The sequence below is a fragment of the Mustelus asterias genome, chromosome 19 (assembly GCF_964213995.1).
Source record: "Mustelus asterias chromosome 19, sMusAst1.hap1.1, whole genome shotgun sequence".
Classification (NCBI taxonomy): domain Eukaryota; kingdom Metazoa; phylum Chordata; class Chondrichthyes; order Carcharhiniformes; family Triakidae; genus Mustelus; species Mustelus asterias.
Genome location: NC_135819.1, coordinates 40,399,907 through 40,424,433, shown reverse-complemented (window position 1 = coordinate 40,424,433; position 24,527 = coordinate 40,399,907). Strand labels below are relative to the sequence as shown.

Sequence of the window (24,527 nt, the reverse complement as noted above, 5' to 3'; positions counted from 1 at the left end):
AGTGTCTAATCCACTGATTTATGTACTGGTTCTCTCTGATCACAAATTTCCTCTTCCTTGTCATCATCTTCCATTTTGTTACAGGTCATAAAATTCTTCTGCAGCTAATGTAAACAAGGCTGCAATAAGCCCCTCTAACCAGCTACAGGAACAATCACCAAATACTTTTCAGTATTTAAAGGCTGAAGTTACAACAATCAAAGCATCTTAATTGCCACTACAGATAACGGCACTATACTGCATTTCTGTAGGCATGTTTTGCCTTGGGAATGTAACACAAGGCACTGTTGGGGAAGACAAACATGTGACAAATGTAAGACACTGTAACTGTGTCCAGAATTAAATGGAAGACCTACGGCTGGAATGTTATGGCCATTTGCGCCGGCGGGATTTTCCCATCCCGCTGCAGTGAATGGGGATTCGACTGGGCACCAGATTCTCCGACCTTGCTGCAGCGAGAGCATGGTGTGAACAGCTGGTAAAATCACTCCCCATGCTTCTGACTTCCAAAAATACACAAATTAAGCTGAAGGAGTAGATTGCCATATGGTGACGGTTACGAACATTTAGAGGATCAACAACACTAACCTTCATTTCCCTCCCCCACCAGGCTTCTGATCTCCTCCACAGCATCGGCTTATAACAAATTTATTGTCCATTTTACGCCGCAGATCGCTTTCGTTTCTATTGACCTATGTCACACTACTGGTCAAGACAAATTTCACTCCTTAAGTCTTGGCCGAGTCATCAATTGAAAGGTCAAATGGAATTTGTTATAGAAAGACAAAATATGGGGAATTTGAAACAGTTGAGCAAGATTAATTGCCACAGGTGATCAGGGGTAGACGGTGGTGCAGTGATAATGTCACTGGGCTAGTAATCCCAAGGCCCAGGTGAATTCTGTGGGACAAAGGTTTAAATCCCACCACAGCAGCTGCTGGAATTTAAATTCAATCAATAAATCTGGAATTGAAAAGTTATTCTCAGTAATGGTGACCATGAAGCCATCATCGGTTGTTGTAAAAACCCACTTGGTTCACTGGTGTACATTAGCAAAGGAAACCTACCGTCCTTACCTGGTTTGGCCTACATGGTTTTTTAAAATTAATTTACAGGATGTGAGCATTGTGGGCTAGGCCAGCATTTATTGTCCATCCCTAGTTGCCCCTTGAGAAGGTAGTGGTAAGCTGCCTTCTTGAACCGCTGGAGTCCATGTGGTGTAGGGACACCTACAGGGCTGTTAGGGAAGGAATTCTAGGGTTTTGACCCATAGACAGTAAAGGAATGGCGATATATATCCAAGTCAGTTGGTGAGTGACTTGAAGGGGAACCTCCAGGTAGTGGTGTGCCCAGGTATCTGCTGCTCTTGATCTTCTGGATGGTAATGGTGGTGTGTTTGGAATGTGTCTCCCAACCCACAGCAATATGGTTGATTCTTAACTACCCTCTAAAATGGCCCAGCAAGCCACTCAGTTCAAAGGCAATTTGGGATGGGAAACCAGTGCTGGCATTGCCAGCGACACCCACATCCCATGTTAAAAAAAAGTCACCAGAAGTCGCTCATAGAAAAATATAGAAGATAGGAGCAGGAGGAGGCCATTTGGCCCTTCGAGCCTGCTCCGCCATTCATCACGATCGTGGCTGATCGTCCAACTCAGTAGCCTAATCCTGCTTTCTCCCCATAACCTTTGATCCCATTCGCCCCAAGTGCTATACCTAGTTGCCTCTTGAATACATTAAGCTCGATGCAGGTGCTGAGGTGAATTGAATCAGAAATGTTTTCTCGTTGATATGTTGACATTCTGAATCTACAACCAACAATTGTAAGTGTATGATTTGAAAAAGTGAAGTACCCCATGATAATTTCACAATGCAGAGCAGCAAGTTTGCATATGGATCCAGGTGGCTATGAAAATGGTGAGGTAAGAAAATGGGCACATGGCCAGAAATGAAGTAAAGGAGTGAAAGAATTACTTGAGTATCCTGATGTTGGGACATCTCAAAGTAATTATATAGTGAATTGGCCTTGTACTTCTGGGTGCAGTGACTATTGTTGTGTAAATTAAAAATAATGACAGCACAAGGCTACAGTCATTCATTCCCATAGCAGCGAATACAATATGGTTCCTTCCTCCCTTTACAAGCGAAATGCATTCAATCACATCTTGAATACTGTTGATGACAATGGCAAGCACGCTGTAAACCGAAAATAATTATATATGCACTCATAATGTGCTTTCTCTTTTTATACAAAGGTGTCAGAAATTAGTACGTTGCGACAGAACATCCCAATACTATAAGGCTTCACCATATCGCACTGTGACCACAATTTGTCATGCAAAAAAATAAATACTTGGAAGGTTGTGACGTTGAGTTGGTCATCAGGTGATGTATCAGGCACGGAAGATGAAGAGGAAATATCTGAGGCTGTGGTGGGGCCAAAGGTCATAGGTTAGAGAATCTATATAGTGACTGCAGAGCTAAGGAACTTCAGGAATAAGAATGTTTGGCCTCATGTTCAAAAGTATTTGCAAATAATAATTCCTTCAAGAGCAACAAGCTATTCTTGCGATTCTTTGTGAGTGCAGGAAGATAGAAAGTTGGGGGGGGCGGGTGTCGTGTATTATAAAACAGCAGCTTAATAACTACCGATGCAAGAGGTTGATGCATCAGGCATTCATTGACAGCTTTCTAAAGGTAGTCGAGCTCTGAATCCCATCAGCAGCCGGCTAAAGAACAAAGGCAGATCCTTCCACGTGCTTTCTTTCAGCACATCCTTACAGATGGAGTATTTCATATGGATGGGTATTGACAGTATGTGTGAAAATACAATGAAGCTGGTTTGGTAAGGTTCTGGTAAAGTGTTTGGCCATCCTGTGGATAGGGAACAAACATTTGACTTGCTAAAGCCACCATTACCAGATGGCCACCAACAGCGTGTAGGGAAGATCATTACTTCAACTGCCTGAGGGGCAATTTTAACCTAGCCTGCTTGTCACAGAACTTATGGGATGGGTTCCAATGTTGTTTTGATGCTATGCCCAATTTTATTCTCCACTTAGGTCAATGGGGAATATTGACTGGGTGTAAAATCTGCCTTTCCTGATCCCATTGGTCTCCCATTTAGTAAGTTACATTAAAATTGCCCCATATATCAGTGAAAGACTCTGTTCTTAAACCAAGCCTTCAGGCTTTGGATAGCTGACTCTTTGGCTGCAATGGGAATGTTGCCTCTTGCTGCCAGCTCTGTCTCTATGATATCAACTCCATCTCCTGACACAGTGCTTTGTAAAGTTTGCTAAACTCAGGCTGTCCAGCCAGACAAACAGCGATTGCTTAAAATAGAATGAATACTGGAGAACCTGCATCCCCTGTACTAACATTGTGTGCAGATATAGCCCCCACTCTTATTTGGAAAGAATCAAACAAACAATTGTGGCTACGTCTGAATTTAAATAAATGTCCTCTTCAAAAGGATTTCAAAAGCAGCTAACATGGACTTCCTCCCACAGTCTGAAAGACATGCAGGTTAGATGCATTGGCCATGCTAAATTCTCCCTCAGTGTACCCGAACAGGCACCGGAGTGTGGCGACGAGGGGATTTTCACAGTAACTTCATTGCGGTGTTTTAACATAAACCTACTTATGACACTAATAAATAAAAACTATACTGAAGTAGTTACTAAATCTGGGTTGGAGGAACTGCATTACTGCTGTGATCATGTTTTTTTTTTTTCTGCAATTCCTGAAATTCCAATAGTAATTTAGTATCCAAATGCACTGATCACATCAGCTTCAGCTTTTAGCTATGACTTTGGACCAGAACTGTTTCGTCATATCTTTGAACGCTATGTTCAGCAAGTCAAAGGATACTGTGTTGGGAAATGAAAGTGTCCCATTTCAAGCAAGCAATGCCATCATCAGTTGCAATCTCGCAGTAAAGTTCTTGGTGCTCTGCCCCTATGATATACCTGAACACCATGCTTAACGTAGCACAGAGTTACTGTGACGTTTTGCAGTTCTTACACTTGCATATTTTGACTACTCAAATGAGCCTCCCAGCTTAGTTCCACTTTGGGGCAACTTTGCACTATGGGCTCTTGTCCACATGAAATTTAAGATTTCCCCAAAGACAATTCATTTCAGATCTTTGAGAACAACAAAGCAGACTAGGTTAGACTAAAACCCAGATCCCACAGGGAAAATGTGCTTCCCACAAAAGCTAAAATAAGAAACTCCCTTGGACACAATTGTTGGCTCCAGCTAATCATTTGCATGAGTACAATCCAATTGAACAAGCTCACCTTGATTCTCCCAGTTAGTTTTCCCTTTGCTCAGTGATGACTACTTGGAGGTGGTTGAAAATAATTGTCAACTTACTAAAGAGGGGAGCATAACTTCAATTCCCAGCTTGAAACTGGAAATGCTTGAAGTCATCTGTATCTGGGCAAATGTTCAGTAAATTTCTATAGGATGCTCGGGCTGAGGCTGGGACAGGGAATGTTCTGTTTAAAGAGAGACAATGAGGGGCGGTGAATCACCAGCTAAGCAACATTAATTATTCCACTGGTTTATTGTTTAGCTTACCTTCCATTCTTCATTATTCCTAGACCACATGAGTTTAATCCAGTGATATACAGATAGTTGACAATACAGATCACCTTGACAGTCTAATACGTTCAACACAGGAGCGTGAGACATTTGCTGCTTTCCCTTGAAATGAAGGAAGCGTTTAATTATAAAGGCCAGCTTTTTATGGTTGGGAAACCACAATGCACAGTTTGATCACTTCCTAAAGCACAAACTCAAACCAAAGGAGGAGGATCAATGCAATAAAGATGCTTGCCACCAACATTTTCCTTCACATTCACGATTGGGATGCTGACAGTCTTGGTGCAAAACTCCAGATCCAACAGCAATAGTGGCAAAGATAAAGGAACAGTTTCATGCAGACAGTGCTCTGCTATATCACATGAGCTCTGACGTCTCTGGCTAAAAAAAACAACCTTCCCCACGGCACTATTCGAAGGAGAGAAACAAAAGTCCTCTAAGCGTCCTATAGCCAGCATCTAAACCCCATCCAACATCACCAAAAAATATATTGTCCAGCCTTCTATCACATTGCTGTTTATGGGATCTTGCTGTGCGCAGTCTGGCTGCCATGTTCCTCAATATTGCAACAGCAAGTATGCTTCAAAAAAAAACTCACCAGTTTTAAAATACTTCTCGGCCATCTCGAGGTTATATGAATTTAAGTTTGTTCGTTCTCTACTGTGGGGTTACAACAATAAAAATATTTATTCATTTATTAGTCACAAGTAGTCACAAGCGGGGAGGCACGGTAGCACAGTGGTTAGCACTGCTGCTTCACAGCTCCAGGGACCTGGGTTCGATTCCCGGCTTGGGTCACTGTCTGTGTGGAGTTTGCACATTCTCCTTGTGTCTGCGTGGGTTTCCTCCGGGTGCTCCGGTTACCTCCCACAGTCCAAAGATGTGCGGGTTAGGTTGATGGGCCATGCTAAAATTGTCCCTTAGTGTCCAGAGATGCATAGGTTAGAGGGATTAGTGGGTAAATGTGTAGGGATATGGGGGAGGGCTTGGGTGGGATTGGTCGGTGCTGACTCGATGGGCCAGATGGCCTCTTTCTGCACTGTAGGGTTTCTATGAAGTAAGGCTTACATTAACACTGCAATGGAAGTTACTGTGAAATTCCCCTAGTCGCCACACTCCGGTGCCTGTTTGGGTAAATGCACCTAACCAGCACGTCTTTCAGAATGTGGGAGGAAACTGCAACACCCGGAGGAAACCCATGCAGACACGGGGACAATGTGCAAACTCCAGACAGACAGTGACCCAAGCCAGAATCAAACCCAGGTCCCTGGCACTGTCAGGCAGCAGTGCTAACCACTGTGCCACAGTGCCAACCCATGGTACCTTTGCCACAACTGCTGTTGGATCTAGAGTTTTGCACCAAGACTATACCTTACTGCACAAAGATAACATGGAGAAAACAGAGGCAATGGTTTGAAATGGAGTGGTCACAGAAACAGTCTGTGAGGCCTCTCCATCTTGGACATCTTTATCTGTTTAGGAATTATTACAATAATCCCCTCTCAAAGACATCTGACGTTCATTTCCCCTGGCTCATAGGAGGTGCTTGGGGACCTTCAGCAAAGATGACCTAAATCTTTCTTTCTTTGGAGAGTCAGACTGCTCAAAATAAATGCCATTTTATCTGTTTATAACGTCTCTATGAGGGCCCAAGTGTAACTCCTTAATCAGCCAAATTTGTATTACTGAATGAATACAAGTGTTGTATTCCTAATTCTAAGTTAGTTCTCAATCAGCACATTTTCAAATTACATCTCACAGCTTCCAGAAACTCCCAGCTATTCGGCAATGGCAGGCATCTTGCAACACACTCACTAACACTTTTTCCTCTCTTCTATAGGACAAGGTCACACATATTAGGCGACACGGTGGCACAGTGGCTAGCACTGTTGCTTCACAGCGCCAGGGACCGGGGTTCAATTCCAGCCTTGGGCAGAGCCTGCACATTCTCCCAGTGTCTGCGTGGGTTTCCTCCAGGTGGTCTGGTTTCCTCCCACAGTCCAAAGATGTGCAGGTTAAGTGGATTGGCCACAGTAAAATTGCACCTTAGTCAGGGGAATTAGCAGGGTAAATACATGGGGTTAAAGGGATAGGGCCTGGGTCAGATTGCTATCAGTGCAGGCTCAGATAGCCTCCTTCTGCACTGTAGGGATTCTATAACGAGAGGCAGCAGGGTGAACTAGTGGGGAACAGACATGCCCGCATCTCCTGAGGCTGTTGCAAGAGAAGATACTGCGAATTACTGGGCTGGCAGTGACTGAGGCTGCTGCAATGGTCATCGCTGGGAAAATCCAGGTGATGGTATGTTCCTGCCTTATGCACCCTCTCAAATCCCAATGCACTCTCATCCCCCAAACTGACATGAAATATCCACAGATAGCATGAGCATGGATCTCTTGCTTTCCAGTCAACACCTTCCTCTTTCCCTCATCCCAACTCTCGGTTCTGCATTAATGCTTTCAAATACAAACTCTCACCTGGCCAACAAGTGCAGTCCAGAACGGTGCTAATAAGAACACAAGTCTAATGAAGAACTACCACCACAACTACCAGTCTGACATATACAGGTATCAGCTCAAATGCTGATATTGTGCATATATTTTAGAGGGTAATTTAGAGGAGGGATCAACATCTGATGAAGCACCAGCAAAAAGTAGGCTACAGCCAGATGAGAGGGAAAGGATAGCCAGCCAGTGTGCCAGCTCCCTGGAGGGCAAGGTCGCCAATGATTTCTGTTGCAGAGCATCGAGAGAGAACTTCACCGGGGTGGGATTGCAGGTATGCATACAGAGAGATCTGCTGCACTGCAGACCGACCATAGAACCTGTTGTCACTCTCAAAGGGCAGACAGGAGTCCAGCTCCAACCTGGCACAAGGCTTTGTGCAGAACTTGGAGCCCATTGTTTCCAATGTGTAAATGGAGCGGCATGGTGGCACTAGGGACAAAGAACAAAGAACAATACAGCACAGGAACAGGCCCTTCGGCCCTCCAAGCCCGTGCCGCTCCCTGGTCCAAACTAGACCATTCTTTTGTATCCCTCCATTCCCACTCCGTTCATATGGCTGTCTCGATAAGTCTTAAACGTTCCCAGTGTGTCCACCTCCACCACCTTGCCTGGCAGCGCATTCCAGGCCCCCACCACCCTCTGTGTAAAATATGTCCTTCTGATATCTGTGTTAAACCTCCCCCCCTTCACCTTGAACCTATGACCCCTCGTGAGGGGTAGCATGGTGGCACAGTGGTTTGCACTGCTGCCACACAGTGCCAAGGACCCGGGTTTGATTCCATGTTTGAGTCGTTGTCTGTGCGGAGTCTGCACGTTCTCCCCATGTCTGAGTGGGTTTCCTCCAGGTGCTCCGGTTTCCTCCCACAGTCCCAAAGACATGCTGGTTAGGTGCATTGGCCATGCTAAATTCTCCCTCTGCGTATCCGAATAGGTGCCGGAGTGTGGCGACTGGGGGATTTTGACAGTAACTTCATTGCAGTGTTAATGTGAGCCTACTTGTGACACTAATAAATAAACTTAAAACTTTAAAACATTCCATGACAGCAGCTGAGGATCCAGTCATAATGCACCGTCTGGTGGCTTATGTCTCAACTTCCATCACAGCTCAACTAAGAAGCAGCTCAGTGCTGCACCTTAACCTGTACCAGTTAAAAAGCACCAGATCTGAATGCATTTTTATTCTTTTGTGGGATGTGGGCCAGTCTGTGTTGCCCATTCCTAATCACCCTTGAACTAAGTGGCTCCCTAGACCCTTTCAGACAGCAGATAAGAGTCAACCACATTGCTGTGAGTCTGGTGTCACATGTAGGTCAGACCACGGAAGAATGGCAGATTTCCTTCCCTAAAAGACATTAGTGAAACTAATAATTCAGCTGGTTGACTCTGGTATAATTTTCATGAATGGTCATTGAGTTGGAATTGAAGATATGGAACATACCAATTCATCAATTAACAAGTCAGACGTGTGGATAAAAGTCACTAATTATCAAATACCAAATAAATGTGAAAACTATAAATCAAACTCTTCAGCAGTTTCTGAACTAATAACTGTACAAAATCAAATAGTGGAGAGAATATGAACCAAATAAATCATTAAAAAACACTAGCTATCATCAATAACTAGAGGATATTATACTAAAATTACATTTTAGCACAATAACACTAGCATATATACCTTCACTGAGGTAGAGTGAGGAGCAGTCTCCAAGTCTACCTCAACAGGATCAAATCCCATACTGTTGGTGCTACTCTGATCCACTCACTAGCTGCCCCCTTTACATATGTGTGTGTAGTTAAAGTTTATTTATTAGTCACAAGCAAGGCTTACATTAACACTGCAATTAAGTTACTGTGAAATTCCCCTAGTCGCCACACTCCGGTGCCTGTTTGGGTCAATGCACCTAACCAGCACGTCTTTCAGAATGTGGGAGGAAACTGGAGCACTTCAATGGGTGACCCCTTAGAGGAAACCCATGCAGATACGGGGAGAACATGCAAACTCCACACAGACAGTGACACTAGCTGGGAATCAAACCCACGTCTCTGGCACTGTGAAGCAGCAGTACTAACCACTGTGCCACCATACCGCCGCATATACTTCATAATGACGTCAATACTTGTAGAGATTGTCCAAATGTTTCCATTTAGAGGATTGGCCTTATCTCGCAAGTTGTGGTGTTTCATGCTGAGAGGAAGTATCCTCTTCTGGGAGAGTAAAGGCCAACAGGGTATAATCTCGGTGTAAGGGGTCACCCATGGAAGACAGAGATGAGGGGGAATTTCTTTTCTCAAAGAGTAGCGAATCTGTGGAATTCTTTACCTCTGAGGGCTGTAGAGGCTGGGTTATTAAGTATTTTCAAGGCTAAGATAAGTCAGACATGTAATCAGTCAGGGAATCAAGGGTTATGGGAAGATTGCAGGAAAGTGGAGTTGAGGATTATCATAGATCAGTCATGATCACATTGATGGAGCAGACTCAATGGACCAAATAGCCTACTTCTGCTCACGTTTCTTCTATTCTCTGGGTCACCTTCTGAAAAGGCGCAACCAAGGAGCAAGCTCCTGGAATGGCACTTTGGAAGAGAAAAGATCGATGTAAATCTGCTGCCCATTCTGATCATCTGCTGCATTAATACTGAAATGACTTGATGGCTGACTGGCCTACTCCTGTTCCCTACATTCCTGAAATCTCTCAAATTAATAGAGACCTGTCAGGACAGGAAGGGGCTTATAAATAGGAAATCAGAGCTAACTCTTGGTTTACACACTGGTGTTCAACCTTTCATGTTTTAAAAAATTCCACTTTCCTTATTGGCTTTCAAAGAGATTTTTAAAAATAGTTGATTTCACAAAGCAATCCCCCTTTCATTCCAATCAGACCGCAGTGTTTGGCGGGGGGGGGGGGGGGGGGGGAGCGGTTTGGTGGTGGTGGTGGTGTGCAATGGCCTAGCTGTGTTATCGCAAGAGCAACAAATCCAGAAACTCAGCTAATGTTCTGGGGACCTTGGTTCAAATCCTGTCACGGCAAATGGTGGAATTTGAATTCAATATAAAAGATCTGGAATTAAGAACCTACTGATGACCATAAAACTATTGCCAATTGTTGGAAAACCCATATGGTTCACTAACGTCCTTTAGAAAAGGAAATCTGCTATCCTTATCTGGTTTGGTCTACATGTGACTCCAGAGCCACAGCAACATGGTTGACTCTCAACTCTCCAAGGGCAACTGAGGATGGGCAATAAATGCTGGTCAGCCAGGGACGCCCATGTTCCATGAATTAATTTAGAAAGGGGGGCGAGTTGGGGGAAGGGGGAATTGCAAAACAACGACCATTGCTGTTCTTTCCCGTTGCATGTGTTCCATATTGCATCCCTCGCACTATTAAACCATTATGTCCCACTCTTTTGGAGATCCAACCGCTTTACAGTGACACGTTCATTTTCTCGCAAAAATGTCAAAGTCTCGAGCAGCTGTATTAGATTGCCTCAGATTCTCGAAGTTGGAGTCCTTACGACACCTGTTGGAAAGGTTAAATGATCTTAAGACAACTTTCTGGAGACAGACTGGTCCTTGAACAGGGCTATCAAATTACACCAGTGCGCCCAAAATTGCTTTGCACCGAGGGAAAGACAGTTTTCTGATGACATGTTATCTGTACAGAAACCGACTTATCATGACCTTTAGCGCCTGAAACATCCAATTGAATAGGATTGGGTCTAGGTGAAGAAGGAAGCGGGTCGTTTATAATGATCACACTTTATGTTGTCATTTAAATGGACTTACCAATCTACCTTTCGCGTCTCCTGATGTAAAATGGGCGAGTTTAAACAAAATGCTGTCCCAAGGAAAGCAGAAAGTGCATTACAGTTACCCCACTGCAAGAACATAAAGGAGCAATGCTCCGTTAGACATGAATGGCAGCGTTGGAGAGGGATTTGTTTGTGTGACTGTACCAACAAGTTAAACACCACTCCACTCTGCTGCCCCATATCATTGAGAAGAGTTATTCCCTCCTTGCCATTACTCAAGACTTCAATGTGCCAGGAGGGAGGAGGGGGCGGAGGTCAGCAGGAGCAGCAAGAGATAGACAAAGAGAGGAAAGAGAGACAGAACTGGAGACAGCTAAAGAGAAAAGGAGCTGGAGAAAGAGAGAGAGAGAGAGATAGAGAAAATGGACAGAGAGTGAAAGACAGAGTAAAAAGCCAAATAGGCAATAATTGGTTTTACATGTTTGTCCCAAACTCTTACAGCAGGGGCAGTGAGAGATAGACATAGAGAGGGCAAAGCGACAGAACTGGAGACAGCTAAAGAGAAAGGGAGTTGGAGAAAGAGAGAGAGAGAAAGATGGAGAAAATTGACAGAGTAAAAAGACAAGTAGTCAATGGCTTTTTTTTACGTGTTTGGACCAAACTCTATCGCCTTCAACGTTGAGGTGTAAAGTTAATGAGGCAAGGCTTGTTCTGTCCTCACATTGCTGTGGGTTGACAGTTCCTCCAAGCAGCTGCATTGTTGCTCTCATGGTGGGACATATGTGTGTGTGTGTGTGTGGGGGGGGGGGGGGGGTGGGGAGGGGTGGAGAATGACCATTCCCTCCATGTTCAGCTCCAGAGCCACGTCCTCCACTCCGGTGACCCGCTCCGCCTGGGAACTGACTGGTTCATTCCTCCTTGGCGCAGCAGCCACGAAATCGCGCCTGGATCGCGCTGCCGGGGCTCTCTGTGCGCCGGATCTGGGATGGTTAAAGGTTTCCCCATCAGAGGAAGTGGGTGTGGAGTGGGGGGGGGGGGGGGGGACAGAGCGGTGGATCAGTACCCAGGACAGCGGTTGGCGTCAGCTTGTCACTGGCCCTTGTGTGTGTGTATGTGTGTGGGGTGCTAAACGTGAAAGGTCACGGCAGTGTGTGTGTTAATACTTTCAAGTACAGAACCATCTGACTGCTTAGTTGTAAGCAGCACATTCCCCAGATCTCTCTCGCTCACACACATTCACTCACACACTCCTCCAGCCACCGGGACCCAGTTACAAGATGAACCGTCTCCAGTTCGGCTCCATCGCTCGCTCAGACCATTGAAACCACTTTTATTAACCAACATTTTCACCTACATGTCGGTGTGCATCCACGGATACATACGGATGCCATGGTCAGCTCTGCTACGGTAAGAATATTGCTCTTTTCTGCCTCTAAGTCTGGCTCGAATGTGCCCAGAGTGTAGCAAAAGTTGGGAGAAATTCACGCACAGTGAATCGAGTGGGGGGCAAATGTTTGGTTTTTGTTTTCAGTTGCGTTTCTTTTAGATGGTAAACACTTGGAAACGTCTGGAATATATAGAAAGCAGATCGTGCAGAAACACATAAGGTTTGCATTAAAAGCGTTGGGAGCTACAGTTTCTCTTTAAATTGCAGGGTTGGGGTGGATTAGAAGCAACTAGGTCAACAGAAAGATTCTTCAGTAAAAAGAGGAGGGGGGGTGTCGACTGATTACAGAGGAGGGGGGGGGGGGGGGGGACTGTTTAGAGAAAGTGCCTGTGCGATAGATTAATTTGGAAGAGGGAAACTGAGCTGGAACAGGCAGGGAAAGACTGATCGCCACCGGATCCCGGGGTCGAGCCGGTTGGCTGGAAAAGGGAAAGGGGAGGCGGGCGGGTGGTGGGAGAGGGGGCAAGGTCAAAGCAGCCACCTACAACAGGGGATTTGTTACAACACACAATCCAGCAACAAAACGCTGCTGTTGTAAAGCGTCCCAGTCTGAGAGCGCGCCTTAAATTAATGCAATCCAAATATCGTGAAGCATTCTGCTGGGGGTGGGGAGGGGGCCAAACTAAAAAGCTACAGAAAGAATGAGGGAGACTGCTGTTGCGGGGGGGGGAGGGAATTCTGCAAACACTGACAGCCTGCTCCTGCCCGCTCCCCACTGCAAGTCACTGAGTGCAAAGCAACTATTTACTTTTAAAAAAAACATCTTTCATAGTTTGAAAGGGATCACAACAGAAACAGAACAAGTGTCGGTACCACAATTTCACACACATATCAACCATATAAAGCTTGCATTCAGCACGGTATTTAAGGCTTTTTTTAAAAAATAGAATTGTAAACAGATGAATGCGCTCTACAGATCTGAGTACTAGTTTGTAGCATCGCTTGGTTGTTGTCTGGTCTGTTTTCTTGCTGCAGAGTAAGATCAGTGTTGTATCAGGGTCAGAGCAGCAGCGGCCAGGGACACAGATAGTCCAGAGAGAGAGAGAGAGAGCTGGGTGTGTGGGTGGACTCTGTGCCCTTGCTGTTCAGTAAACCCAGAGTTCGTGAGACCCAGTCTGCAAACTTGCACCCACAACACCCTAAACCATTGGAACAGTAAGAATGAAAGCTCAGGTTTAAATGCAGGCTGGCTGTTTCTATCTGAAGCGGTATTAGGTCCACATTTATGATAGAAGCTCGCTGAACGTGTGTGACCTGTGTGGAGAACAGCGTTAGACATGTACAGTTGGACATGTACAGTTTACCAGCTCAAGATTCTTCCAGGAGTTTAACATTCATTTACGGTTCAGCTGAGAGTTGCTGGGTCTGGAAGTAGACTCGGTAAGACATATGGTGGCGAACTCTTTCAACCAGGTTTTTTCCCCCTCCTCTCTGTTGGAATAATTGCGTATCCTATTTCTGGCAATTAATCCTAAATTGGACATGCTTGGCCAAGACTGAACATGACATGTCTTTGAGGGTGGCTTAGATGTTAACGTGCCGTGGTAATCCCAATTTGCATTCAGGCAGTGAGCTGTGTTCTGGGCTGCGTGCTGCACTTTTGGAAGCATTTCAGAATTTGGTAGCTATGTAAACATGAATGTGAGGGTGACATCATTCGTTGGAGCACCTTTCATTCGACTTTAGGTAACAGCTGGGAACTCTGCCCTGAATGAGGGGGATCAGAGCTCGCTTACATTGGCACAGCTGATTCAGACTGGTACCTGGGTACACAGCTGGCAGACTCCTGGATTGCCCGGACAGGAGAGAATGTTTGAATCCACACACACCGGACTTCCCCGGCCTATTAATCATTGAAATTGGAGCACAGGAATATGCTCACACTCCTCTCGTGACTTTTGAATACATTCCACGCGGTTAAAACATCGGGCCCACATCAGAAGCATTCTGAGCCGGTGTGGTACCCGTGTTGTCAGGCAGTCCTGGTGATGGGATGTTTCACAGTGCTCTGGGGAGTCAGAGGAGAGATCAGCCACAGGCTGTCATGGATTGATAGCTGTGGAGTGACAGGCCTGGAGATGCGAGACTGAGTCACAGGCCAGTCCAGCGTAGGTCCAATTCGCCAAACAGAACCAATGACTGGTTTTTAATGGTAAGGTTAGGGTGACTTCACGTTGGGAAGGGAGTCATTTTTACGGGAGATTACAGCGCGTACACCGACAGATCGCAAAATCGTGAGCAAAGGCTGAGGCAAAGGGTGACAATCCGAGACTTTCCTCTCACTTTTCAAATTTATCACTGGGGGAGGAGTGAGATTAGCACATTCCAAATGAGGTTTGAAGTCAGCCTGGAATTCTACTGGGTTAAACTCACACTAGTTAAAGGTGGCTGAATTTCCCACTAGTTTAAGGTGGTTAAACTTACACTGGTTAAATGTGGTTGAATTTCCCACTAGTTTAAGATGGTTAAACTCATAGTAGTTAAAGGTGGTTGAATTTCTCACTAGTTTAAAGTAGTCCCTGATGGTTTGGGGTACGGCTGTTCAGATTGAACGCACTGATCAAAGTCCAACTCCTAAAGCACAGGGGATTTTTTTTACTCTTGAATCTCCCAATCAAGCGCAGCGTGAATGGAGTGTGTGTTGGAGTTTGACCCATATGAACAGGAAGGAGGCGATATTCCACTCATCTCTTTCAATGGTAAGAAGTTTAAACAACACCAGGTAAAACTTCTTACTGTGTTTACCCCAGTCCAACGCCGGCACCTCCACATCATGACTCTTTCAATGGACCAGCTTTAGCATCCGTGTGCCCAATTCCCCATGACACCCGTGTCAAGTGAAGGAGGTTGTCTTCTGCGGAAAGATTGGGCAGACTGGGCTTGTTTCCACTGGAGTTTGGCAGAGCGATGGGGCGACTTGATTGAAGTATTTAAGATCTAGGCAAGGTGGATGTGGGAATGCTCCCTGTTGTGGGTGAGTCCAGAATTAGGACCGATGTTTTAAAATTAGGGGGCGTCACCCATTTAGGACGGCGACAAGGGCATTTTCTCCTCCCTCAGAGTTCTGTGTGACTCTGAAACTCTGTCTCAGAAGGCAGTGGAGGCGAGGCGATTGAATACTTTTACGGTGGAGGTAGATAGATTCTTGATAGGCCAGGGGATCAATTATTACGGGGGGAGGGGGGTGCATGGAAATGTGAAATACAAACTCGTGCCATAATGCGATTGAATAGTGGAGCAGGTTCGAGGGGCGAGATTGCAACTTTGGAGATCCGAGAAAGGCGTGGAGTGCGTGTGAAAGGCCAGGGCAGGAGTTTGCGTTCGCCAGATTCGCAGGTGGAGTACACTGGGACTGAGACGGCCATTCCGGATAACATTCTAGCCCCAATGATGGGTGGACAGGTTTCCAAGTGTGGTTCGTGAGTAGCGAATGCCACTGCCATTGCTGTTTGCTCCTACTTGGTATGTTCCAAGCTGGGAGCGCTGAATCAGAAATAATCGATAAGTTATGCCCCAATGTATATCTGAAGCCCCATTTGCAATCTTGCCAGAATAACTACAGGGTCGATACAGATTGAAACAAAAACATACATTGGTTGGCCCAACACCGCTCCAAGTCTGCTGGAGAGTATATCAAAAGTGGCAGAGTATTTTGCTTTAGCCCAGGTGTCGTACACTCAACACGGGGGGAGGGAACTTTCGGGGTTGTGTCTGTGAAAGAACTTTGAATAAGGACAGCAAAAGGCTAGAGAGAATGGAGGGGAGAGACACAAACACAATTTTCCGTGTTCCTGTGGAAATCCTCCCCTAAACACGCCCCTCCCTTCCACCCCGCCCCATTCACATAATTGAGGTTTGAAAAGACCATTTCCAAAACAAAATGTATGAATTTTGTGCGAGAGTGCAACTTTGGAGGTACAAGAGAGGCGAGGAGTGCGTGTGAGAGGCCAGGGCAGGAGTTTGCCTTCACCAGATTCGCAGGTGGAGTACACTGGGACCGAGACGGCCATTCCGGATAACATTCTAGCCCCAATGATGGGAGGAGAGCTTTCCAAGAGTGGTTCATTGCTGCTTGGATATCATTTGAGGAGAAGATGGGATCTCTCGCCTGATTCATGATGGACCTTTAACACACTGACTCCAGGTTGGCGAATCGATGCTTACCTTTCTTTTAAGAGTGGATATTTTTATCACATTTTTTGTTAGTTATCATAGCATTTTGGCTGCCTGTCGGAGTGCTAGGCACATTGAGAAAATGGGGAATGTAAAACATTGGAAGCATTCGGTGTTGTTTTAGGGTGAAGAAGGCCAGGGACAACTGTAAGAACCAACATAATACTTAAAAGCTGTTCCAACTGTGTTTTATTTTGAGCCTGTGATGTTGTGGAGTTGCCCCGGACTGATTCAGATTAAGAACAGACTTAATTCTACAGAGAAACGTGAATCGTAACCATTAGAGCAGACTTGGGCTGATTTTTAAAAACTTAATTTGAACACACTTTTAGCAAAAGTTTTTTTTAAAAAAACACAATCTTGAGACTCCAGATTGTGTTACCCCCTCAGCTGAGAATTACCACTATAGTCTATTCCATTGGGGGGCGGGGGGGGGGGGGGTACTAGTAAGAGCTGATTTAACATAAAGATTTGGGGACTTTGTCTTGAGGGAGGGGGAATTGTTCCAAGTTGAATTTTCTTTGCATAAGAGCGACACCTCTCGACCAATCAACCCATCTCTGTCTCAGATCTGACCCAAAATGTCCCAAGTACATTCTCTTACCCGATGTCTTCCGTTTATCAGTTTACATTTGGGTAGGTGTCAGAAAACAGAATGACATTGCTTCTTCCTTCAATGTGATTTCATTAGCAGCTCTTCATTTTACACGTTGTCCCTATCCCCCGCCAACTGCGGGGCACGCACTTGGAATGAACCCTACCACAGCTGCTGGCAGCTCACCATGTGCTCCCTGCTTCATTCTCATCATTTTCAACTGCCTCTCTAACCACGCCGGCACGTGCCTGACTTCGCCACAGAATGGGCTGGGATTATTTAACTTTCTCACACACGTGTCGGCATCAAACAGTCTACAATGTCAGAAACACTCAATTTGAGAAATTTCACCATTGAGTAAATGGCGTTCCCTTCTTTGCAACACCCACTTTTAAAGTTTATTTATTAGTCACATGTAGACTTTCATTAACACTGCAATGAAGTTACTGTGAAAATCCTCTAGTTGCCACACTCTGGCTCCTGTTGGGCTACACTGAGGGAGAATTTAGCATGGCCAATGCCTCCTAACCAGACTGGGAGGAAGCTGGAGCACCCGGAGGAAACCCACTCAGACACGGGGAGAACGTGCAGACTCCACACACAGTCACCCAAGGTCGGAATTAAACCCGGGTCCCTGGCGCATTGAGGCAGCAGTGCTAACCACTGTGCCACCGTGCCGCCCCTTTTTGTTTGACATGGAGAACTGGGCTACAATTCCAGCCCCGATTTGATAGAATTGAACAGTTTACTTTCCCAACACGCTCACAGCATCATCTCCCTGCAATATAGCATCTCCAAATTTGCAGATGGCTGGGAGAGCGAGCTGTGAGGGGGATGCTTCTGTGTAATTTGGACTAGTTGTGTGCATGGCAGATGCAGTACGTGAATAAATGTGAGAATATCCACATTGGTAGCAAAAATAACAAGGCAGATTATTATCTGAGTGTCTATAAATCGAGAGAGGGGAATGTGCAACAAGACTTTGGTGACCTCCTACACCAGTTGCTGAAGGTAAGCATGAAGGGGCAGTAATGAAGCCTCTATGTTGGCCTTCATAGCAAATACAGGAGCAGGGATGTCTTGCTGCAAGGATACAGGGCCTTGGTGAAGCCAACCTGGAATATTGTGTACAGATTTGGTCTCCTTATCTGAGAAAGGATGATCTTGTGGATAAAGAGTGCAATAAAGGTTTACCAGACTGAATCCTGGGATGGTGCGACTGACAAATGTGGAGGGATTGGGTCAGTTAGGATTATATTCACTGGAATTCAGAAGAATAAAGGAGAATCTCAAATAAATCTATACAATTCTTACAAGGCTAGACAGAGTAGATGAGAGAAGGATGTTCCCAATGGTGGGGGTGTCCAGAACCAGGTGTCACTGTCGAAGGACACGGAGTAAACATTTAGGACGAAGATAAGGAGACATTTCTTCACCCAAAGATTGGTGAAGCTGTGGAATTTGCTACAAAAGAAAGCAGTTGAGGCCAAAACATTGTATGTTTTCAAGAAGGAGTTAGATGTAGCTGTTTTGGGAAAAGGAAATCAGGGGATATGGGGGAAGGTGGGAATCAGGCTTTTGAGTTGGATGATCAGCGATCATAATGAATGGTGGAATGTTGAAGGGCCGAATGGCCTTCTCCTGCTCCTGTTTTCTATGTTTCTATGGATAGAATGCCATATCATGTACTAATGGTATGCTATGCACATTTACTAGATGGTATCAGGTATGAGCAATTTCAGTTATGTGGAGATACCAGAGAAACTGGAATTGTCTTCCTTGGAACCCTGATGATTATGGGCAGAAGATATAGAGATGTTAAACATTACAAAGGATTTTAATAGAATAGATATTGTTTTCGTTAGCAGGCGGGTCAGAACTGAGAGGACACCAATTTAAGATAATTTGCCAAACAACATGAGTTGGTATATCTGAAATGCTGTCCAAAACTCTGATGAAATCAAATTCAATAATAACTTTCAAAATAGAATTCGATACATATTTGAAACAAAAAAAATGCAGAAAGAGGGACTAATTCATAGAATACCTACAGTATAGAAGGAGGCCATTAGGCCCATCAAGTTTGCACAGAATGTCCGACAGAGCACCTTACCCAGATCCATTCCATTTCCACCATGCTGCTAATCACCCTAACCAACACTGTGGTAGGAAACTGGAGCACCCAGAGAAAACCCACTGAGACATGGGGAAAACGTGCAAACACCACACAGTCACCCAAGGTGGGAATTGAACCCGGGTTCCTGGTGATATGCAGCAGTATTAACCACTGCCCCACCATGCCGCATGGTCTGGCAAAAGAGTTAGCACGTGAATGATGGGGTGAATTAATTTCTTAGTTGCAAAAGCATTCTATGATCCTATGAAATTAATCAGTTAGCTTTAGTGGAGAGACTGCTGTTTTGTATGTGTTAACTATGCGTTCTTCAGTGATCAGTTGCCATTCACCCTAACCTAACTATAATCTATGCTGACAGATCACGGTATTGTCAGAGTCACCAAGTTGCAGATGAGACATTAAACCTATTCAGGTGGCTGTAATGGTCCCAGGATAGAGTGTTCAATTCTACTCTCTCACATCTGGGACTTTCGGGTCATGAAAGTATAAAGGTGGAAATCTAAGCCTCAGGACAAAGAAAAAGTACAATTTCTACCCTTTCAATTTCACTTATTTGCTGAAGCGCATGGAATTTTCCTGGTGTCCTGACCAATATTCACCTCCCACCTTCATGACCAAAGCAGATCAGCTGGCTATGTATCGCATGGCAGCTCACTGCATGTCGCCTGCCTGCCACATTTACTGACAGCAAATGCCCCTCTAAAGTCGTTAAATAAAGGCGAAGTACTGTGCATGCTGACAATCTGAAATAGGAACAGAAAATGCAGGAAACATTGAGCAGGTCTGTGGAAAGAGAAACAAACAGAGTTTAGCCATTCAGAATAATAGCCTTTCATCAGAAATTTCATTGACTTGAACCGCTGACTCGGTTTCACTTTCCACAGATGCTGCCTGACCTGCTGAGTGTTTCCAGGTGTTTTCTGTTCTTACTTCAAAAGTAATTAATTAGCTGTGAAGCGTTAGGCATTGTACCAAGAAAAATGTGCTTAAATTGCTGAAAAAAGAAACATGCTATCAAAAGCTTTTCATCTTGCACTCATCAGAACAGCTATGCAAGGTAAACCAACAGTAAGGAGAACAACAATTTATACTGCATGAGAAGAGAGTGCTGATTGGTTGGCAGGTGGACTCTGAATGGTAAAGGCGTTGTCATGGAAAAGCAACAGAAAACTATTTTGACAGCAAATTTTCAGCAATGCTCAAGTTCTATATTACCAAATGATTATAAGATGTATAAATGCAACTCTTTATTTTGCTAAGATATATGTAGTTTTATTCAAATCCTGTTAAAAGAGAACAACAGATCTGAAGAATTTTTGTGATAATAAAACAAGAGTAAAATGAGCTCAATCAGATTTGAACACTCCATCACAAAGTCCTAGAGCTGTCATACATTTACTCAACAACTAATGACAGGAGAAGGAAGCCACAGGCATGTTAGAGCGCAAAATGAGCAGGTTTTGCACTTCCTCCTACCAAATACATTTTGATTAGCATAGACTTGCCAGCTGTGTTGAGCAATGTGCAGGAAGTTGCAAATGATGCAGAATGTGATCTTAGACTTCTCAAAGCTCCTCTGGCAAATTCACAATATAAAATCTGGAAGTCAAACTTGTTCACCATTGGATTCTTCCATTTAATACTGGGGGATACACTAAGATCAGACATAGTGATGTATCAAGTAGCTAACTGGGGTCCTGCTTCAGTGTGCATTGGTTTCATTATGCTGATGAATCTAAAGATATTGCCATCTGATGGAGCTGACTCAGCCTTTTGAGTTGTGCAACATTCTCCAAACATCAGGATGTACAGACATAAGAACTACAGCAGGAGTATGCCATTTCTTTAAGCCTGTTTCACCTCCTAAATGATTATAACTGATCTCCCTCAAATTTATCTTCCCTCTCTCTTTCCATATCCCTTAATTCCCTTAGTACTCCAAATTTATTGATCTCTGTCTTTGATTTACTCAACTATTGAGCAACTACTGAGTCCAAAGATGTGCGGGTTAGGTGGATTGGCCATGTTAATTGCCCCTTAGTGTCAGGGGGATTAGTAGGGTAAATATATGGGGTTATGGGGATAGGGCCTGGATGGGATTGTGGTTGGTGCAGACTCGATGGGCCAAGTGGCGGCCTCCTACACTGTAGGATTCAATGATTCCATCTATATCTCTCTTGGGTAGAGAATTCCAAAGATTCACCACCCCTTTAGTGAAGAGATTTATCCTTATTGCTGTCCCATCCGACTGATCTCTTATTCTGAGATTCTGACCCCATATTCTAGATTCCCAAACTAGGGGGATTGTTGTCTCAATATGTACCCTGTCAAGTATCTTAAGAATGTTATGTGTCAAATATAGCACCTCTCGTTCTTCTAAAATCCAGGGAACATATGCCCGGTCTGCTCAACCATCTCCCGGAGGCAAATTCCCTCATTTTCCAGAACCCCCCCCTCAGGCAAGCAAGTCCTTCCTCAGATAAAGGGACCAACACCGTTTTCCAGTTGTGGTCTCACCAATAAATACCCTGTATAATTGTAGTACGACCCCATTACTCTTATAATCTGATCCATTTCTAACAAATGCGAACATACCATTTGCCTTCATAATTGCTTGCTGTACATGTTAACTTTGTGACACATGTACAATCTCTGAATACAAACATTTCCCAGCCTCTTACTATCAAAAAGTATTCTCTTTCTTCATTTTTCCTTTAAAAAAATCACTGGAGAATGATCTACTTAATTAACATGCACACTCACTCAACCAGTCTGTACTCCTCTGGAGCCTACTCATTACATTCCTTCTCATCTAACTTTGTATCGTCAGCAAGCTTGGATTTATTACACTTAGTCCTCTCACCAAAATCAGTGTGTCAATTGTGAGTAGCTGAAGCCTAAATACTGATCCTTGCAGTAACCCACCAGTTACGGGCTGCCAACCCAAAATGTTTCGGTTTTCTGTCCATTAACCAATCCTCGATCCAGGCTAATATATTATCCTCAATCCCACAGGTCCTAACTTTGTGTAATGACTTGCTGTGTGGCAACTTACTGAATGTGTTTTGAAAATCCAAATGCATTACATCCATTGGTTTCCCCTTGTCCATCACACTGATTACCTCCTCAAAAACTCTACAGATTTGTTAAACCTGAATTTCCTTTCATAAACCAGTACTGAATTTGCTGAATCATGATGATGATTTCTAAGTGTCCTGTTGCCATATTCTAAACAGTAGATTCCAGCATTATGCCTATTCCAGATGTTAGACTAACTGGCCTATAGTTTCCTACTTTCTCTCTTCCTCATTTCTTAAATGACAGAGTTATGTTTGCTACCTTCCATTGCTTGGGAATTGTTCTAGAATCTAAGAAGTTCTGAAAGATCAAAATCAATGCATCCACTATCGCTGCAGCTACCTCATTAAAACCCTAGGATGCAGATCATCAGGCCCAGAGGATTTGTCACTATCTAGTCCTATTAATTTCTCTACCAGTATTTCCTTACTAAAACTGAATTCTTTGAGTTGCTCATTCACATTATACCCTTGGTTCCGCATTAAGGCATCTGTCAGTGTTACGCTTCCTTTTCTTACTGGAGAGTGATCTACTTAATTAACATGCAAATAACGTGTAATTACTAAAATATCTATTGCATCTGACTGTTTTCCTACTAGCACTCGTGATAAACATCTAGAAATAACACAGGTGCAGAATCCATCGTTCTATGGTTAGTTGGTATGAGAGGATAAGTTGACTTTACAAAATGAAAACAGTGGAAGAACGGACACTGAGCAATATGTAAAGTTGTGGCAGACACTCTTCCAGGACTGTTTCATTTTAAAGAGCCCACAATATCGAACTTACCTTTTTTTTTTACATTTGGTGTATTGATTATCATCTCAAAGTGTTTTACATTTAATTTACATACACTGGCAATCTGTGATGCAGTGTAATTCTTTTTTCCTCTTATGTATGATTAGCTGAGCCATCTTTTTTTTCCCTGTAAACGAGCTTAAAATAACCTTTGATAAGAGGAAAGATTATGGCTTCAGCATAATTTTCCTCTGGCCAATTCCCAGTATGTATAAGAGACTGCTGGAGCTGTCAGTGTGTCAGGAATAACACTGTCTGCCCCTATTGTGGGCCTGGAACTAGCCCAGTGGCAGCTGAAGGTAAACCCAGCTCCTCCAGTCCATCTGCGAGCCGGAAGCTAAGTTGTAATGGCGAACACAGATATTTCATGTGTATAGGCCAGAAGAACTCCATTAGATCCTGGGTCTTTTGTATGGTAGTCCCCAGTTTGTCTCCATGGACACTAAAAATGTCATTTTTAAAATGTACTGCAATGTACACCCACTATTTCAACATCAGTGACGACATTCCTGAGAGATTCTGGTGATTACATGGCTATGGTTTGGGTGCCAGCAATGTTGTACAGAGAGACACGAGGGCCTGTCTACCTAAGAACCTAAAAATGATTGCTTCAGCAGTATGATTAGGTGATTCATGTTATTGCGTATTGAGACAAGCTACTCATTCAATTGCTACTTGTTCACTCTTCTTTGCCTCTGTCACCCAAGAGTCACACAGTCGTAATCGTTGAGTAACTGTCGAGGGTTCATGGTCATAGATTTCCTCTGTGAGAAATTCTTCTTCCACCTCATTGCCCCCCGCCCCCCATCTACAACCGAGACACATGACTCAGCTTGTGTTTCAGTTGCTGATCAGTGCTGAGGTTCAGTGGTTCTGTAACAGGTATTCTGGGTGACACTGAGCGCTGAGGTGAAAGTTGACTTGCTGAGCTACAGGTTTCCTTCTTCCATTTCCTCTTTAGCCTCTGTATGTTCTGTGGAAGTTGAACCTTATGAGCACAAGGCTGATGAAGGTCATAATTTGGTAAAGGTAGCAGATGCTTATGTTTAGTGGGATTATACGAACATACAAAACAGGAGCAGGAATAGGCCACTCAGCCCTTCGAGCATGCGCCACCATTCAATAAGATCCATAGAAACACTGAATCCCTACAGTGCAGAAGGAGGCCATTCAGCCCATCGAGTCTGCACTAACTCTCCGAAAGAGCACCTTACCCAGGCCCCCCTCCGCCACCCCAGTCTATCTCCATAATCCACTCACTCACCATGACTAATTCACCTAACCTACACATCTTTGGACACTAATGGGGAATTTAGCATGGCCAATCTAGTAACCTGCACATCATTGGACACTAAGGAGCAATTTAACACAGCCAAACAACCTAACCTGCACATCTTTGGAGTGTGGGAGGAAACCGGAGCACTCGGGG

At 44.3% G+C, this 24,527-nt stretch overlaps 1 protein-coding gene across 2 annotated transcripts in view; it reads left to right on the top strand.

The window, feature by feature from the left end:
- The first annotated feature begins 12,207 nt into the window (after positions 1-12,207).
- The window catches only part of ntf3 (neurotrophin 3), a 43,712-nt gene continuing 31,392 nt past the window's right edge, over positions 12,208-24,527 (top strand). The window contains exon 1 of one of the 2 annotated variants that reach the window (XM_078234705.1): positions 12,208-12,277. In XM_078234705.1, coding sequence (XP_078090831.1) covers positions 12,260-12,277 — 18 coding nt within the window. In that variant the 5' untranslated portion in view covers positions 12,208-12,259. Of the gene's footprint in view, positions 12,278-16,356; positions 16,462-24,527 lie in introns of those variants that run through there. The other variant, XM_078234707.1, reaches the window with a different exon arrangement.